Here is an 18,587-nt window from a genome sequence, read left to right as displayed (position 1 = left end):
CAGACTGAAACCATGGCTGCCACTGTCAAGTGGATAAGGGATAAAGTACCTTACTGATGAAGCCTTCACATAAGCAGATAAAGTACTGCTTGTCTTTCAAGTGAACTATGTTGTTGTAAGCATTTATAGCTTTATTGTCTAGTTATGCTTCTATGAATAAATGCTTTTATCTGCATTTCATTTTGGTCCACCTTGTAAAATGTGTGATTTAAGGTAACAGATAAGAGCAGGGTGCTCTTTTAATCCACAACACAGGACTCTGAGAAAACTTAAGAGTAATCAATTCTCCAAGACATTACTTATTCCTTGCATTCAAAGGTTAACAGAGAAGCATGGGTCAAGTTGAGAACTGGATGCAGAAGGGAATTCCAGACGGTATTCATAACCTAGATCTCTCTCAATCTGTGCTTGAGACGTAAGGTTCTCTGCTTATGAGAACAGTCAGTGTAAGGGAAACTTCTGTCTCATTTGGTGCTGCTTATGCTGTGGAAGCGAGTATATTGTTTTCTGTCAGGTGGTTGTTGTTCAGAGGAAACACTTAACTCCTGCATGAAAAAGTTGCGCTTAGCTTATACGTCTGTATCTTGGAAATGAACAGGTAAGTCCCACTTCTGGCTTTGTATGTTTACACAATTGACTTAGTAATTGAATACAGATTTAAGTTTGTCTGTATTATAAGCACAGCTGAGCAAAGTCAGAGTGCTTCTTAAGAGCCTTTTTCAAAATAATTTTTCAGGCAATAAACACTGATTTCTATTAATTTGTCTTACATGAAAACTAAGAAATTATTTAATTTCTAGTAAGAAAGATGCTTAATTTTCTTTAGGCTATCAAAAATTGTATTAACCTCCAAAACCAAGAGAGTAAATTTCTGTTATACACTTTTTCCTTTTATGCTGATGTGAAGAAAATTCCTCTCTCTCATTCTAGTGCTGTTGAATAGGATGTACACTTATGAAGAATAAAGGTGGGGAGTGATGAAAAAGTAAACATTTTTGGAAGTCAATTTGCATAAATTAAGATAAATACTATATTGAAGCAAACCCAAATTTTTCTAACATTCTCCTATGAGAATCTTCTACTGCTGTAAAGATACATCTCCATCTACGATAACAGTATTCCATGTCTTTTTAAGGTGCAGACTTTTTCTTATCATATCATGCATATTTCTAGATATCACATTTATATATTGCATGTTATAGCCAGATAACTGATCATCTAAGGTATATTTCGAAACATACTGTATCCTGCTTTGGAATTTGTACCAAAACTGAAAGTAGTTGTTCTGTATCCAGGAATTTTGAGATAACTGTAAAACAAAAGTAAACAGATCAGAAATTGAACTGAAATTGTAATAAAATATTTTTTTTTTTAATGCACACAATTACTTAGTGATACTTATGCTAATCTTTTTCTTTCACTTTATCTTCAAAAATTATTTACTAGGGAAAAAAAGCAGGTTAAAAATAGCTGCTATCTACATCATTTTGTCATAGCTATACTTACTACACCTAAGCATGCAGTGATAATTGTACAGGTGGACATATCAATTCGGCAATATTCTTTGTTAGGTTGAATCATATTTCTCTTGTGATAACGATTAAGATTACACAATCCAACTTCAGGTGGACTAACTCATACTCTGGTATTGTTTTTTTTTTTTACATTTGTCTGGACCACTATGTTTTATGAAGCAACAGAAAAAGATATGCATACACAACAAATATTACATTAGCAATGCCTTTATTTGGTTTTAATATATACATTATGCGTATTTGTATACTTCCAACATAGTGCATATCTAGCCATAGAAGTAAAGAGGACAAACTCAAATTCTTTGAAAAAGCTATTGGCTCACTGACTTCTATCCACTTTATCAGAGAAATTAACTTTTCTTAGCAAAATACTTGAGAAAAATATCACTATCATAATGAAGATCACTTCAAAAAATTAAGTGTCCACTATATAAGTGTCACCAGACAAATCATAAAAAAAATACTTTTCAAACATATTGAGTCACACTGTATACTTTCATAGATTAGAAAAAATGTTTAAAAAGAAATATAATACTATGTATTAAAAAATAAACTACTACCTGCTTGAAGACCAAAAAAGAGCTCCTCATCCTGGAGTAATTCCTGAACACAGTCCAGTCTCGTGTTAATTGTTTCAGCATCAACTAGTGGCTCCAGGATATTGGATCTAAGTCTTCGACTTCCACCTGGAGTTTTAGTGTAATTTAGGATGCCAAAAAGCGTGTGACCATTCCTTTGAAAACAAAATAGATGTGAATACACTCACAAAAATAAAGATGGTAAATATCAAGTGATATTTCCAGGTAAGAGTATCCAAGAAATTTGAGGCATGCTTTTGGGATGCTTAGTACTTCTCTATTTGCCACGTATATTATATGAACTACAGCAGTTTAGAAAGTCAGGTAATTTAATATTAGTCCTCATTATATATTTTTCCAAAGTACAGAGATACATTTGTACTCCATATTTTTCTCATTTTTTGTAGTAGTATTCCATTCCTACTGCAGTAGTTCAAGTTCATATTTTTCCTCTCAATTGAACTAATTAAAAACAAACAAACCCTACAAAAGGAGACAAATTATAATCTGAGATCAAATACTAATCAGAACATTTTCACTAAAATACCTTTCTGAAAATGTTTTAAAATACTTATAAGTCCAAGAGAGAAATAAGCTTTGATTTTATTTTTTCAAAGGACTGACAGTCAATACAGGAGCCAAATAACATGCTTATGATTTCTAAATATTGTTTTCATGTTCATGGCTTTTACGCGTTACACATCCCAGGGCCTCACACTTAAGGGTTGATTGTATCTTTAAAATAAACAGTCTACAATATTTACATCTAGTACACACCTAAACAGTTTTAGAAACCAGAAACCTTCAGCGCTATTCACTTGAAAGAAGGCCAGTGAAAACACTGGGGCCATATAAACATATTGATTGAAAACAGAACTTGAATAGGAAGAAATCTGATACAAGTATACAAAACAAACAGCATAAAGATAGATAGTACAGAAACTCCTGAAATACCGTGGTATAAAAGAACAAAGCAATAGTCAAGAGAATTAAAAAAGGGCAAAATTCAAAACCAGTTTTATTAAGAACATATTTACCATAAGATGCAACTCATGACAACACTTAAGGGGAACTCTACATTTGGGATAATATCCACACTGCCTACCTTTAAGCAATTGAGGGTTCATTTCTGTATACAGTAAATGAAGAGAGACAAGCCCCTCCAGAATTAGTACTGGCGTAAGAACTCGATTTAGGTGTTTCTGGTGTGTGCCTGTACTATTAACTTTTACCTGTTAATATCTGATACAAAGATATCTAACCAGGCTTTAGCGGTAAGATCTATGTAATGAAAATAGCTGTGTGTGGTCTGATTCAAACTTGCTACTGGGTCAGCAAAAATTCTGCAGCAATAATGCTAAAAAAAAAATAATCTTAAAGCAGTTTACTGTTGCTCAGTTCCTCCTGTGACCTCCTCCTCCTCAAAACCATCTGTGGAATTAGGAGCAGCTTTTGGCAAAATATTGCTCTGAGGGTACCAATCTTAGAGTGGATGGCTCCTGCAGTTACATATGAAGCAATGGAGTAAACAAGGAGGAACTGGGGGCAGTGCATGACAGATGAGCAGAATCTATAGTTACCTCCCACTTCCGAAGAACACATCTGTGTACTCTGCGATCCCGACAAAAATTTCAAAAAAGAAAAAAAAAAAAAAAAAAAGAGCAGTGGCAGAATGGTAAGGACGATTGATCTAGTCAAGGATGTCCTCGCCAACAGCAGGGAGGTTGGAACTAGATGATCTTTAAAGGTCCCTTCCAATCCAAGCCATTCTATGATGCTATGACATCTCTCCAAGTGGAAAGCTCTTACGAGTAATACTTGGAGAGTGAAGAATCTCCAGGCTCCCCTTTCTATATCAGGGTGATGAGTGGACTTCTAAACAGAGGTGGATCTCAGAACTTGGCAGGCAGCAAAGTGCAAGTTCCAAGTCCTTCGCTTTATAACCAGAAGCATAACAGTCTTGAGAAGGTAAGCCTTGCAGCTTCTTCTGCCTAGAAGACAAGTAACTCCTGGTGAAGGAAGTGCTCCAAGCATTTTCACTGTGGAGAACTACCATGCAATCAAGTACCACATTGCACGTGACCATCATTATAGAAATTACTTTGTTTGCCACTATTCCTTAGAGCTAAAGGAAAACAAAACAGCCTTTCAAGCCTGGAGTGTTTAGCTTGTGTAAAATGAATAAAACCTAGGCATTTTAATCCAACATAAGTAACTTCTTGCAGAAATGTTGCCTCTTTCATTCCACAATCTGTGAAAACTTGCATCAACATCATAAGTTTGAATAAAATATAGACATCAATGTAAAAATGGCTATGTATCATCTCTTCCTGCAACTCACTTGTAGGATTTCCTATCCTAGAAATTTTGTGCTGAATTGTAATGCATTTCTCTGTCCAAATGTTTTTTTAAAAGCTCTGAATGGTATATAAGTGTGGACACATACTTAGCTAACAGTCGCAAGAGCATTCCAGATGCCTTTAGAAGGCCTTGAACAGAATAAACAAGAAGACAAAAAAAGAAAGATGCCAATTAGAAGAACACAGGTGCACATTCCAAGATAAAGGGAACTTGGCACAAAGAACCGCAATTCGGCAGTTTATCTTGACCAATTAGACTGAGACAAGTTTCGCGTGTTTTAGTTAATATAATCAATTGTGTCCTATGTTTATGCGCGTGTACAGTGTTAGTATAACCAATTATTTCTTATGTTTATGCGCATGTACAGTGTTGATATAACCAATCATATTTCATGCTTGTGCGTGTGTACAGTGACTTTGCAGAATATGTGACTATAAGTATGTGTGTGTTTTAGCAATAAAGCGTCATCTGCTGTCTGCTCTCAAGATTACAGGCGTCCGACTACTTCAATCTCCTCATATAAGTTCTGTCATACAGAAATAAATACAATGGTCAGCTCTGACACAAACGTCAAGGAAACTTGGTGAAATATAACTCTACAAAAGTGTAATATGTAAACTTAAATATTCTTACCGAGAATCTCTGTTATTAATTACTAGTTCAAGATTTTGCGCTGATGATGAATCTATCATAGCTGTTTTCTCACTCCCCTGGAAACGCACCTTGAGTGATTTAGGAGCATAAACTGAATTTTGAATAAATTCAACATATTTTAGCAAAGCTGCAGCAGCTGCAAGACAGTAATACCTTGGAAAGAAACAATCTTTAATTAATGTTGAATAGTGCTATTTAAATTTCACAAAAACAAGCTCTGCACTACAGAAATCACATTCACACTTCTGCTTGACATCTACTGGGATTGATAGCACTGAAAAAGCAGTATGTTTTAAGTACACACTAACCCATGTATAATGCACATATATGCATGAAAATCAAATATTCATGAATGTTTGAGTCTCTGTACACTTGACATCCCACACTATATAGCTGGTATCGTGAACATATATATTTCAGTAGTTACATGTGGCTTGAAATGAAGATCCAGGTCACCAAGTAACACTACTTAAAATTGTTGATAGAGAGAAAACACTTGCTGAGGCCAGAAAGAAAGTCAATCATAGCTGTTAGGTTGGATCTTTAAGGACAGAATGAAAAGGAGAAAGTGGAAAGTTGTGAAAACTAAAAAAAAAAAAAAAAAAAAAAAGTCTAACGGGCTTTCTATTTAAGTTTCTAGATGTATCAGAAACACTGGAGGGGAAAAATAAAACAACAGTTCTATGATTTTCTAACTTTCGCAACAAGCCACAGACTTGTGTACTAAGTATGTAAAAAGGTGTTAAAATCTTATGTGGACACAGTATACTTTTTCCTCATTTAAACGTACTTTGATTGAACCTCCATGAAAATGGTGCTGAATTCAGATGCACACAATTGTTCTATGTATTCCAAACCCTTTGTTTCATTGAAGTATTTTCTTTGGACAGTTGTAAAAGTCACATTCTGTGAAGATGGGGGGAAAAGCACATAGTTGAAAAAGTTAGACTTTTTCATTAGACAGACTTCTCTATTTTTCTAGTGGTATGTTTCCAAGAAAATCTATCAACAGATTCATCTATCAACTGATTCAATAATCTGTCTTTGTAGGAGTATTCGTTCTAGCTTATTAGCACAAGCCACGCTATTGTCACTCATCTTTCCTTCTCTCTGGTAATGAATACGTATAAAAAGACTCATACTACCATTCTGAGGAAATTAACATAGGCTTTTTCTTGGATATTGCTTTTCCTCTCAAGAATTAGCTACTCCAAATTTTGAATTTAACCTGGGGATTAATCTATCACAGCTGTTTTCTCACTCCCTTGGAAATTTGGTTAAAATTAATGACTTTTCAGGGAGAGTTATTTTCATGCTAGCATTGATGCTCACATTCAAATTATAGTTTTCCCTTGCCAAGGTTTAAGCCCAAGGGATCGTTATCAAGCCTTCAATGGTAAACAGGGAATAAAGACACGCAGGTCTATGTAACTGAATGCGTGCGATGTGCAAGTGATTTATGTACGAAAAAGAGGAGAGAGGTCAGGAAGTAGAAGAGGACTCGTGAAGAAGCTATCAGCAGTGCAGCCATGGAAGCAATTCAGTAATACAGTTTTTTAAAAGTTCTGAGGCTTTAATACTCATAAATTACATATATTAGTTCATCTCACCCTCTTTTACCCTGCTAGTGCCCTTTTTCCTATTCTGTGATACATTAGCCCCATCTATTTATCAGGTTGAGAAAACAAAGGAGCAAAGGAAAATGCTTGATTTTTTCATCTCTGAATCTTTCCTAGGTTCAGTATTTCTCAAATTACTTCAATGCCACAAATACAAAACTTTTGTCTTTAATCAGTAATATACTTATCTCTATAATTGTCAGGATTAAAACTAGCAGCATTGGAGCTGCATTTAGATTATTCTTTACCATGGTATAATTAGGCCTGAAAATCATAGAAAACACAAAATCTGACTGCATTTAAGGTTTTAGAAGTTGTGGAAAACTCTCAGATCAGCGAAGTGATCAACAAGAACTCTAAAATTTGGAATGAAATTTAAGAGTTTACCTTGAAATGTTCTGTTATCAGACTGAACAATTTTGTTGTGTTCCCTGCATCACAAGCAGTGTTTGACATTATTATTTCTAGTGGTGTTAAAATCTTGAGCTTAGTAACAACCTGAACAACAAAAAAATCAAAATAATTAAATAAAAAAACACATACAATCTAAAATATTTTTACATGGTGACAAACCAGCAACAAAGAATTACAGAATCCTTGTATTTTAAAATCACAGTTCCAGTCTTGTAAATAAAGACCAAATTTTCTGCTAACTTCTACACTAATGAGTCAAATTTATCTGTGTCTATAGATACAGGTATATAAATATACATGGAACTAAATTTAAAAAAAAAAAAAAAGGTATCTATCCCATGTTATTTAAACACAGAAAAATGCTTGTCGTCAAAGAAAGATAAATATCCAAAACTATATTCCATGGCTATGATGGGAGAAGGACTCAATTTTCAAGAGATGGCAGCTTTCTAGGCTTGCAGCTATAAAGTTAATGGTGCTCTGGAAGATAAAGAAATGCAACGGGCCTGAATATTAATAATCTTTTGATTGAGACTTGTTTTAGACTTTGTTCTAACCTCCTCTTATAACATTTATCTCAGTCTTACCTTTTTCAATATGGCTCAAAATGTGCATATTTAAACCAGTTTTGCTTTGATTATGTTACACACACCTGCTGTAGGGATTTAAACTACACTATATGCTTTTCTATTTGTTTACTGTATAAGAAAAGACAAACATCATTATGCATTTACACTCATTTGTATCATCATCCACAAATTCTCAAGGGAGAAACATGAAGAAAACCAGACTATATTTTACATGCTTAGAAGTTAAGATGTGAAAGAAGGGACAGATAACAACGGAAAGGTGAACAAGCATAAAAAAAATACACAGAATAAATCATCTAAGGGTATTGGGGGGTAGGAGGGAGAGCTATCGCCACCCGTTATATCTGATAATCATTAGGAAGTTTTTTTCAGAGGCATCACAGTTAAAGCAAACTTTGAGGAACTTAATACAAGAAAACTTTACTGATTTAATTTACAGAATATTCAAAAATAAAAGGGTGCACAAGAAAAAGAAAATACAATAAGCTCGATATCAATCACTAGCAAAACATGGATAGTGACACTGTAAGAAAACAGCTGATCAGCAGATAGACAGCATTGTTAAAGGCTTTAGAAACTAAGATAAGAAACTAGGCCACGTAGTGCTTTTGGGAAAAGTAGTTGAATACTAGCAGCTCTTCCGTTTTTTGGTTTTGTTTTGGTTTTTTTTTGTACTGGATGGTCAATACAGTATCAGGTATGCCTACAGAATGGAGAACTCCGTAACCTAAATGGAAAATTAGGAAGATACGTGTACAAATAAAAATGCCATCTTTTAGAATGGTAAGGGAGGAAAATACTGAACAATCTGGCCGTGGCCTGACAGGCGGTCATAGAAGATGTAAACGTATCAAGATATAAGTCTGAGTACCAGAGAAGAGAGTCATGTTATCAGAATTTAAAGACAAAATACGCGACTTAAGAGAAGTAATTGTATTTTATCATTAAATTCAAGACAAAACTGAAAGTAAAGGGTTGGGGGAGGAGTTTGGGCAGCTAAAATACTTCTCAGTTCGAGAAAGATAAATTTCATGGGACAATAATACAGTTCTTAACCCTGACACAGTAGAACAGGGGAGACTCTAAACACATCTACTGCTTGCTAAAAAGAAAGCCTTTTACTCTTAGAAGTAACTGTAATCTTCATGAAACCATTAAAATTAGGAAACAATTTCCATAAAAATAATCTGCAGTTTCCTTGCAGAATTCTCATCTTACCCTTCTTTTGATTACATGGGACTTTTTCTTCTAGGTACAAGCAAATAAATTTTTCACTTTCAAACCTTTAAGTGAATTGTTATTTAAGTTGCCACCTTGTCATTTGAATGTCTACATCTTCACATGCACCCACATTTTCAAGGTGCACATCTGATTTTGATTTTTAGTACTGTGTATTACAGAAGTATTTCTGCAGCTGCCAGGTTCAATATGTACTTACGTGTGTTAAGACCAGGATAAGCTTTAAAAGCACTAATAATCAAAGAAAATTACATTATACAACATATATTTTAGTAAATAAATTTGATAGCTGTTTATATTCTGAGTCATGTCTACTTATTCTCCTAATTAAACTTAGTTTTTATTTCTTTGAATATTGTAAAGATGCTACAAGCCACATTATTTTCTAGCATGGATACCTACAACAAAACCATTAAATAAGATGTTTTATTAATGGTGGTGTTGCATAAAGCAGACAGATTACTCTCCAAATTAACGCAGAGTATGCAGTGCTGGTAGGCAGAACACTTGGCTGTAAATTGAATGAATTTCATTTCAAACTGAGAAGGAATATTTATGCCATCATACAAAGCTAGCCCTAGAGTTACCCTCCCTCCCTCCCCTCCGTTTATGCAGTTCTGCTCTCAAGAGTTGTTTGATGAAAAATATTTGCAAGTTCTACTACCACATATTGCCCAATGCTCTTCAAAACAAGGCATCTCACTTCCACATAGTTCAAACACACTACTTTTTGCAGAAAGGCTATTTTTCTTTTGCAAAACATTCTTTCCTCTTTAGCTAAAATCTGCGGCACAGTAACGAAAATAGCAGTCCTTTCAACACTGCATATTTTCTAGAAGTCATTACTTTCACTTTTGAGAAATTTCTTCTACAGACTAAAAATTTAATTTTCCATTAGTCATAAGCTTTTTTAAGAAAGTAAGTCACAATAATTAGCCTGTAAGGGACACAGCAATTAAGTATGCAACAATACCTTGGCATAAGTTGTATTGTCTGCAAACTGTGATAATATCACCTCAGGATTTTTTAAGTCAATACTGGCCATTCCTACTTCACCTCTGGCAAGGCCTCTTCCTTCTACTACAGCTACAATAACCGATGCAACAGTATGAGCAGAGACTGCAGATGAGGATGTAACTGTAAAACAGTTGCATATATTCAGTTATGAGCCACTACTATACATTCACAGAATCATACTTTGACATTCCAGGTGATATATGTGTTTATATTCCCATATCCATGGAAAGCCCTTTTAATTTATGAAACTTAAAAATCAGAAACCCTGGTTGTTGAACTCTTTACTTGCCATACCATACAGACAAGGCACACTTTCCAAAGTATGAACATCATACTTTTTTAATGTAAGACTGATTGAATGCATTCATTTAAGATTGTCAGAACTAACCACATAGCAAGTGAAAATAGTTTCTGAGTCACTATCTCTGTACTAAACAAAAAAGATGTTTAGTACATGCCAAAAGGCAGGCTATTATTAACATTTCCCATTTTAAATTCAAAACGATTCATAGCTATTACCGCTAGTTAAAATCAGGTGTATTAATTGCAGAGAGATACTGTGAGTTAATATTCCACAAAAAGCACAACTCTGATCGAGGTGGCTTAGTTCTCATCAAGTTAGGGGAAACAAATGTCTTTTTTTTTTTTTTTTAATATATATATATTTAATCTGATTTTACACTAAACTTACTAAACTATTCTAAAATATATAAATTTATATATCTACAGTATGCTTGAGACCAAATAATTTGATTTTCATTTTGGTGTTTTCTTTTTAAAAAACACTTTTAGTATCTTAAAATTGGTTTGGCTTAAATTTTCCCAAATATCATCACAAACTCAACTAATCTCATCTCCTTCTTCAAATATCCAGGTATCTCTCTGAGACACCCCTTAAAAAGATTAAGCGTGAAAATTAAGATTACAGCTCCTTAACATGTCTTCCTTTCTGAAGACCCTAAACCTCATTTTCTTATCAGGTCTCTTTCTTTTCCCATGTAGATAAAACCACTGACCCAGCTGCTCTAGCAATTTGCCCAACACAATATAGCAGATCTGCTTTGGGATTGTACTACAGACCTACAATAAACCTGACGTTTATACCTAAACTGAACTCTATAGACCTCTGATTCCTAATCTCATGTCATTCAGATCCAAATAGCTAATTTCAAAAATGGGGCTATTTTGTGTTCAACCATGGTTTACTGCAGTATAGTTGACTGGACTTTCCTTCATCTCACTCCTCCCACACCGCTTCATACAGTACTGGACTTTATATAGCACCGAGTTAAAAACCAACTGTCTTCTAGCACTACTGTTTTCCCTAAATATGACATTTAACTAACTGGGTGATGCCATTTTAGTTCCATGTACTGAACTTCTTTCAATCTATGAAAGACCAAAAATATGTATACAGTGCTTCTTTTAGTGTCTCAGCTAATTTTTGCTTCATGTTTGCAAAATGGTGTTACATTCTTCCAAATTCTATTGGAGAAGCTACTAATGTGTTTTGTTTGGAAATCTGTGACCAAATACTGTGAGACTGTGCTATTCAAATGAGAAAATGCGTAACTTGCTGAGCAATACTGAAGTAATTTAATTCATAGAATCACAGAATCATAGAATCATTTTGGTTGGAAAAGACCTTCAAGATCATCAAGTCCAACCATTAACCATGCCCCCTAAACCATGTCCCAGAGTACCCTGTCCACTCGCTTTTTGAATACCTCCAGGGATGGTGACTCAACCACTTCCCTGGGCAGCCCATTCCAATGTTTGACAACCCTCTCAGTAAAAAAATTTTTCCTAATATCTAACCTAAATCTCCCTTGCCTCAACTTGAGGCCATTTCCTCTTGTCCTATCTCCAGACACCTGACAGAAGAGACCAACACCCACCTCACTACAACCCCCTTTCAGGTAGTTGTAGAGAGCGATAAGGTCTCCCCTCAGCCTCCTCTTTTCTAGACTGAACAACCCCAGATCCCTCAGCCGCTCCTCATAAGACTTATGCTCCAGGCCCCTCACCAACTTGGTTGCTCTCCTCTGGACACGCTCAAGCAGCTCAATGTCTTTCCTGTAGTGAGGGGCCCAAAACTGAACACAGGACTCAAGGTGCGGCCTCACCAGTGCTGAGTACAGGGGAACAACCACCTCCCTGTTCCTGCTGGCCACACTGTTCCTGATACAGGCCAGGATGCGATTGGCCTTCTTGGCCACCTGGGCACACTGCTGGCTCGTATTCAGCTGACTATCAACCAGCACCCCCAGGTCTTTCTCTGCCAGGCAGCTTTCCAGCCACTCTTCCCCAAGCCTGTAGCGCTGCATGGGGTTGCCGTGACCGAAGTGCAGGAGCCGGCACTTGGCCTTGTTAAACTTCATACAATTGGCCTCAGCCCATCGATCCAGCCTGTCCAGATCTCTTTGTAGAGCCTCCCTACCCTCAAGCAGATTGACCCTCCCTCCCAACTTGGTGTCGTCTGCAAACTTGCTGAGGGTGCACTCAATCCCCTCATCCAAATCATCAATAAATAATTACCACTCTATGAAAAGCAGCTGCTACATACACTTTGGTATAACTTCTCAGACAAACTGGAAAAACCCTTCATGATCTCCATCTTCTCAGCTTTCAGCTGAAAGCCAACCTAAACCTTACAACAGCTGAACTGAACAGATTCTTCACTTAATCCTTCTTGAATTCACTAAATGTTCAGAAGAGATGCCATTATTAAATAACCATTAAGTCTAAAGTATTCAAAGTAAGAAAAATATGTGCATATATAAAGCATGCCCCATTTACACTTTCAAAAACATCTAAACAGTATTGGATTTTGATAGCACAGACATATTTACTGATCTGAAACACCAATAAACTCTACCTGCTTCATAGTGATTATTTACATTCTCTTCCACCATTACCTTCCCTTGTTCTTCACAGAATTTGCTCTCAAAAAGCAATGGAGTAAGAGTATTCTCAAAACAGAACAATCCTGCTGAGAAGGCATAATACACCAAACCTGCCCTTTTCCTCTGAGTAAACTCAATTTGTACCCCAAGAATCAAAACTAATCCTACTAGGGATCAGGAAAGGTAAGATTAGAATCAGAGTTTATCTAAGAACTTAATGTTAAAAGGCTGTTTGAATTGTAACTGGCTACCACTTGAGCAAAATCTTTGATGCTGCACACAACCGAGTCTGAACCTTCATTTATTCTGCCTATGTTCTGTAGGCCACAAGATGTCAGCAACAGCATTCACATAAAGTTTCATCTGAGGCCTGCTGAAAATGTAATTGTTGTTCTGAATCTTCTACTCGGAATAACCCCTGGCCCATCAGCAGGAGCTGATTACAATATTAACTCTTCTTTAAAAGCAACTAAAAGGTGAAGTTAATAAGTATTTTAGTTTAGGTATGGTAATTACAAAAATTTTATTTGGAAGATGGTTAGTTTTTCAGTTTGTCACACTAAAAAAAATACAGTGACCAACCAATGCTCTTCAGAATGTGATACTCTGGATATGCTGTCTTCAGTACAGATCAGTGCAAGATTGATCAAGGAATGTCACATACAATACAGCAAGCATCAACAAATGTATAGATTGTATAGACACACAAACATAGAACCATAGAATCACAGAATCATTTAGGTTGGAAAAGACCTTTAAGATCATCAAGTCCAACCATTAACCTAGCACTGCCAAGTCCACCACTAACCCATGTCCCTAAGCACCACATCTACATGTCTTTTAAATACGTCCAGGGTGGTGACTCAACCCGTTCCCTGGGCAGCCTGTTCCAATGCTTGACAGCCCTTTCAGTAAAGAAATTTTTCCTAATATCCAATCTAAGCCTCCCCTGGCACAACTTCAGGCCACTTCCTCTTGTCCTATTGCCTGTTACTTGGGAGAAGAGACAGACCCCCACCTCGCTACAACCTCCTTTCAGGTAGTTGTAGAGAACAGTAAGTTCTGCCCTCAGCCTCCTTTTCTCCAGGCTAAACAACACAAGGAAAAAAAAAAATCAAAAGGAAACTGAAGATGTGGGCTTGTTTCATTGTTAAGTTGCACAAAGTCTAGAGAAATCTGCTCTGTGGATTTCAACTTCATAGCTACTCTGATTCCTCAATTCCTTGAGTAGTCACAAAGAAAACTGTGGATCACAACAGCTGTAGGAAATTACAAACTTCATGTTACTTACCTTTTGCAAAACAGTAATTCAATTCAGTAGCAAGTGGAGAGCCAATTTGTATTCTTACCAGGAATAGATAAACTTTTTAAAAATAAATTTTTAAATAATTTCATTGCTTCAGAGAATTACCAGTAAATAACTTCAAGAACACTAAAGACTGAACTGATAATGATTAGTCAGACTGTGAAAGAACTTTGAATCCCATTACTTCTGCACTACCAGAGCACACAGATACACGTAACATGGCACAAGGCATCATTACCCTGTAACACAACTTTGTTCGTAAGAAGCACTGCAAAATGTACACCCAATGAGCTACTATGCAAGTGTTCTCTTCCTCTGAAGATACCAACATAAAATGCATAAAACTTGCACCAAGAAACCTGAGAATGACATCATGATGTGTGATGTACAATGCATTACAAACCTAAAAAGAAACGCTGATTAGAAATATGCATAAATTTGGGCTCTCCAGTTCAGTCACCACACAAACCAACATGTCCACAAAAATAATTCAGTTTTGGACAATCTGAAAAAAGTCTGAATTCTAACTTCACTGATAATTTACACGAATGCCAAGTAAGTGACAAGAGGTTGCAATACCAAAACATCAATTCAATATCTAAAGTAGTATTTTCCCCTATGGGTGCATCTTGCATTGGCAGACATCCTTTGTAGTACAAAACAGATTATGTTTTGTGTTTTGAATAATATTTCAGTATCTTACTGTATCACATTAAAAAATAAAGTATGTTTAATAAATTAATGTTAGAAATGGAAGTGGGGCTATTTCCTTTAAGAGCTATTAATCTTACCTGAATATCCCATAAGAGGGGTATGGCTTCTGCAAACAGATCTACCAGAAGAGAGGGGCGTTTTTCCTATATATGTGCTATTCAGGCCTCGCACAGAAGAAGAACTCGTGAGATTCAATGTGCTAGCATTTTCTACATAAGAACTTTTGTCCCCAAAATATGATTCTGAGGGGAGGGGGGAAAAAAATTAACTTTTGAAAACAGACACCTTAAACTGTGTATCATTTAACTGAAAAAAAAAAAAATTTGAATCATTTCTTAGTCAGAAAGCAATATATAAATATATAGCTTAGAAAACTTTGTTTTTCTTACTGGAAATAGAGATAGCAATTAAAGCAATAACCTTTAATATCATTCTATAAAAGCTCTCCAAAGTATAAAATGAAATAAAAATCAGTCTGTTTTGAAAACAAGCTTGTATCAATATGGTTATTTTCCACAATGACACTACTTGCAGTGCCAGTAAAAATCTTTGTTTACATTGTTGGACTGAAATAATGCAAGAGAAGTCACTTTACAATGCATAATTTCATATTCTAATGAATTGTAGATTTATGAAAGAATGCTGTAAGTCAGCTCTATCTCGCATTTGCTCATCAGTTTTAAAATCCGTATCTGAAACTGCACACGTTTATGACAATTTTTCTTTTTTTTAAAGCTGAGCATTCTTTTTTAAAAAAGCACAGTAAGAGAAAACAAAGAACCATGCTCAAAAATTCCTCCATTTGAGAATGATCTCACTTTGAATTTATGGAGTTCAACTCTCAGAAATCATGCAATAAGCTGGGACGTCTTTGTTATCTGCAGTTTCTTTTACACGTCTATCTTAAGATTAATCTACCTTTTTAAGTCCTGCAAAATCTCTTTTTCTCAGATCATTCTGTAGTTTCGATAACTTAAAGTATTTTACTTATTTCCAGTTCTCTTGAGATGACTAAAAGCAACATCACATCCTTAATCTAGCTTGGATAATTGCTTCTTAAGATAAAAAATGAATTAAAGAGTTTTTCCACTTAAAACTTACAAAATTCCAGGTATTAAGAGACATACAAACCCAAATGTTTCTGTTCCTTCTATTACACTAAAAACTGATCTACAAGACAAAATACTTCAGTATTGCTCTCAGATGACCCATTAACTGCATGACATTTTCTCATGTTGGTACAAAAATATTTACAGTACTGGGTTTTTTTGGTTTGGTTTGGTTTTTTTGTTTGTTTGTCTGTTTGAATCTTACAAAACTGTGACAGCTAAAAAAAAGTATTAGTTCAGACTAATTTTTTTAAAAAGAGTGGACAAATCAGCATTGCAATGCATGTAAATGATTTTTAAAAATAGCATTTGCTTAGATTTTGGCATAAGTTCACTCAGAAGTTTGGCAGACAAGACTTTGCTATTATCTTAGAGTGTACTGAATCTGGCATAACATGGGGAAAAACATAATCTGAAAGACCAGATGAACCAAATCATCTACAGGTATTTTTTAAAACCAACATTTAAGTTATGCCCTACTCAAATTAGCATTCTAAGTTTTGTTTGTTTGTTCGGGTTTTTTTAATGATTCATGACTGATCATACACATTACCCAAAACCATGTTACTTTCTTGCCAATTTATGCATAATGGAGATGTATGTACTTCAGAATGCACTTCAGCAAGTGTTAAAAGAATTTCCAATTCTTTTTATAGTTTTTCCACTGGAAAAAATACAATTTGAACCATTTTTTTTCTGCCTGCAAAGATACAGACTTTGATAGTAGGACCAAGTCTTATGAACTGGTTGATGCACACATGTTCAGTAGGCAGGAGTTGTTGAGGGGTCTCGTCCTCAGGGGGGAGCCAGGAGACTGGCGTTAACAGCAGTTTTATGTAAAGGATGGCAAATAGCAGTGTTGCATTATAGGCTCCCGACATTCTTAGAGCACATCAAGCATAACAGCACTTAAAACTATTTCAAAGGCCAGGGCAAAAACCCCAAACCAAACCGAAAGAAAAAAACCCTCAAAACTAACCAACCAAAACACCAAACACAAAACGAAAATCCATAACCAACTGAACGTGGTTCAGGTCGCTAGTAAAGCAAATACTGTGTTGCAATTCAAACCAGTTTATTGGCCCCAGCAGGGAACTCAGATACTGACATTTATAAAGATTACATAAAGAAAATAATAAAAATTTATTTAAGGAAGTGCAAGGAACGACTACTATTGTTCCGATGGGCTGAACAAAAAAAAAAAAAAAAAAAAAGAGGTCGCTAGGACGAAGAGATGCTGCTGCCCCCTTCTCAGTACAAGTACCGCTTGTAACAGCTCTTTCGAAGCCCGACCCAAGCAAAGAGGGCAGCAGGATAAAAGAAAGGGATAAACCGGGCGGAGATGGCAACGTCGCACCCCACCTCCTCTTCCGGGAACCGATGGCTTCACCCTGCTACCCTTGGCAACCCGGCTGGGAGCGAGGCCTTCCCCGCTGGAGCTACCCGGCCTCACCCCACCGCTGGAAAAGTCGCCGGTGCTGTCCGCCGTGCTGCGCGGCGTCTGCAGCAGCCCAAAGGTATAGCGGGGTGCCTGCTCCGCTCGCCCGCCCAACCCCGACGTGGAAGAGCCGCGGCCCGTATAGGACTCTGAGGCGGCCGCCCGCCTGCAGGCGCCCACCATGCTGCCCTGCTTCAGCATCGCCGTCTCCCCCAGCGCGGGCACTGCCTGAGGCGCACCCACAACCGCCAGCACCGCCTCCTCTCAAAATGGCGGCAAACGCGGCCCTCCCGCGCATGCGCACAAGCCTCCCACCCACTCCGCGACCGAGCGGCCGCCTCCCGAGGCGGAGGGGGGCGCGGTGGACGCCGCTCCGCTCGCTCCCGCCCGCCGCCGGGCCGGTGGCAGAGGGCCGCATCTCCGCTTCCCCCGTGCCGAGATGGGGTTCTGCGGTCAAGGAAAACAAATTGGAAAGCGGCAGTTACTGGGACAGCTGTACGTGATACAACAGTAAAGAGAGTTGCTGAGCATGCAACACGTTCCATTATAAATGTGCAATGACGGACAATAGAAGGGCGATGCAGGAACGCAAAGAAAGGATCTGCTATACTCTTTAACAGGACTAAAGCATTCAAACGTATTTTGTGCCACACTCATTCTTCAACAGGATGTTCCTGTTTCAGCAGGAGCTTCAGAAAGGTTTTCCCCCTGCTCAAGAGTTTAGATACCAAAAGATCCCAATAAAAACCATAAAGCTTGTTTTCATCTAGAACTGTCTTCAATATATGTCCTTCTATGCATGTTTTAGAACACTGTAACGCTGCTTTGTATACTAGCATGTAATATACACCACTAAAACTGTTTCAATTAACATTTTGACTAGACGTTTTGACTCTGGAATTTAATACCTCTGCATTAACAAAAAACACTCCAAACCAAAGCCAGCTTTTACTAGGCCACAACTCTTTGAGGACAGTTGTAGTGTTGATGGCTATTCAGCTTCACAAGAGAAATTCTAACAGTTGGAGCTTGTCAGCTGACACCCGAAAGGCATTGGCATTGCCCCCAGCCTCCTAGCTCAGAACAGGCACGTGCTCTCTCAGCACT

General features: G+C 36.9%; 1 protein-coding gene across 3 annotated transcripts in view; it reads right to left on the bottom strand.

Moving 5' to 3' along the window:
- MSH4 (mutS homolog 4) overlaps positions 1-18,051 on the bottom strand; it is a 35,109-nt gene extending 17,058 nt beyond the window's left edge. The window contains exons 1-8 of one of the 3 annotated variants that reach the window (XM_052800594.1): positions 17,496-18,051; positions 15,011-15,175; positions 9,964-10,127; positions 7,135-7,245; positions 5,919-6,034; positions 5,108-5,281; positions 2,096-2,268; positions 1,242-1,309 (exon numbers count right to left, since the gene is read on the bottom strand). In XM_052800594.1, coding sequence (XP_052656554.1) covers positions 1,242-1,309; positions 2,096-2,268; positions 5,108-5,281; positions 5,919-6,034; positions 7,135-7,245; positions 9,964-10,127; positions 15,011-15,175; positions 17,496-17,898 — 1,374 coding nt within the window. In that variant the 5' untranslated portion in view covers positions 17,899-18,051. Of the gene's footprint in view, positions 1-1,241; positions 1,310-2,095; positions 2,269-5,107; positions 5,282-5,918; positions 6,035-7,134; positions 7,246-9,963; positions 10,128-15,010; positions 15,176-17,404 lie in introns of all 3 variants that reach the window. The other 2 variants (XM_052800592.1, XM_052800593.1) reach the window with 2 other exon arrangements.
- Positions 18,052-18,587: the final 536 nt, after the last annotated feature.

This window comes from Harpia harpyja, chromosome 11 (genome assembly GCF_026419915.1).
Source record: "Harpia harpyja isolate bHarHar1 chromosome 11, bHarHar1 primary haplotype, whole genome shotgun sequence".
NCBI classification, from domain to species: Eukaryota; Metazoa; Chordata; class Aves; order Accipitriformes; family Accipitridae; genus Harpia; species Harpia harpyja.
The sequence above is the reverse complement of the archived record's forward strand: the minus strand, read 5'-3'. Positions and strand labels throughout refer to the sequence as shown.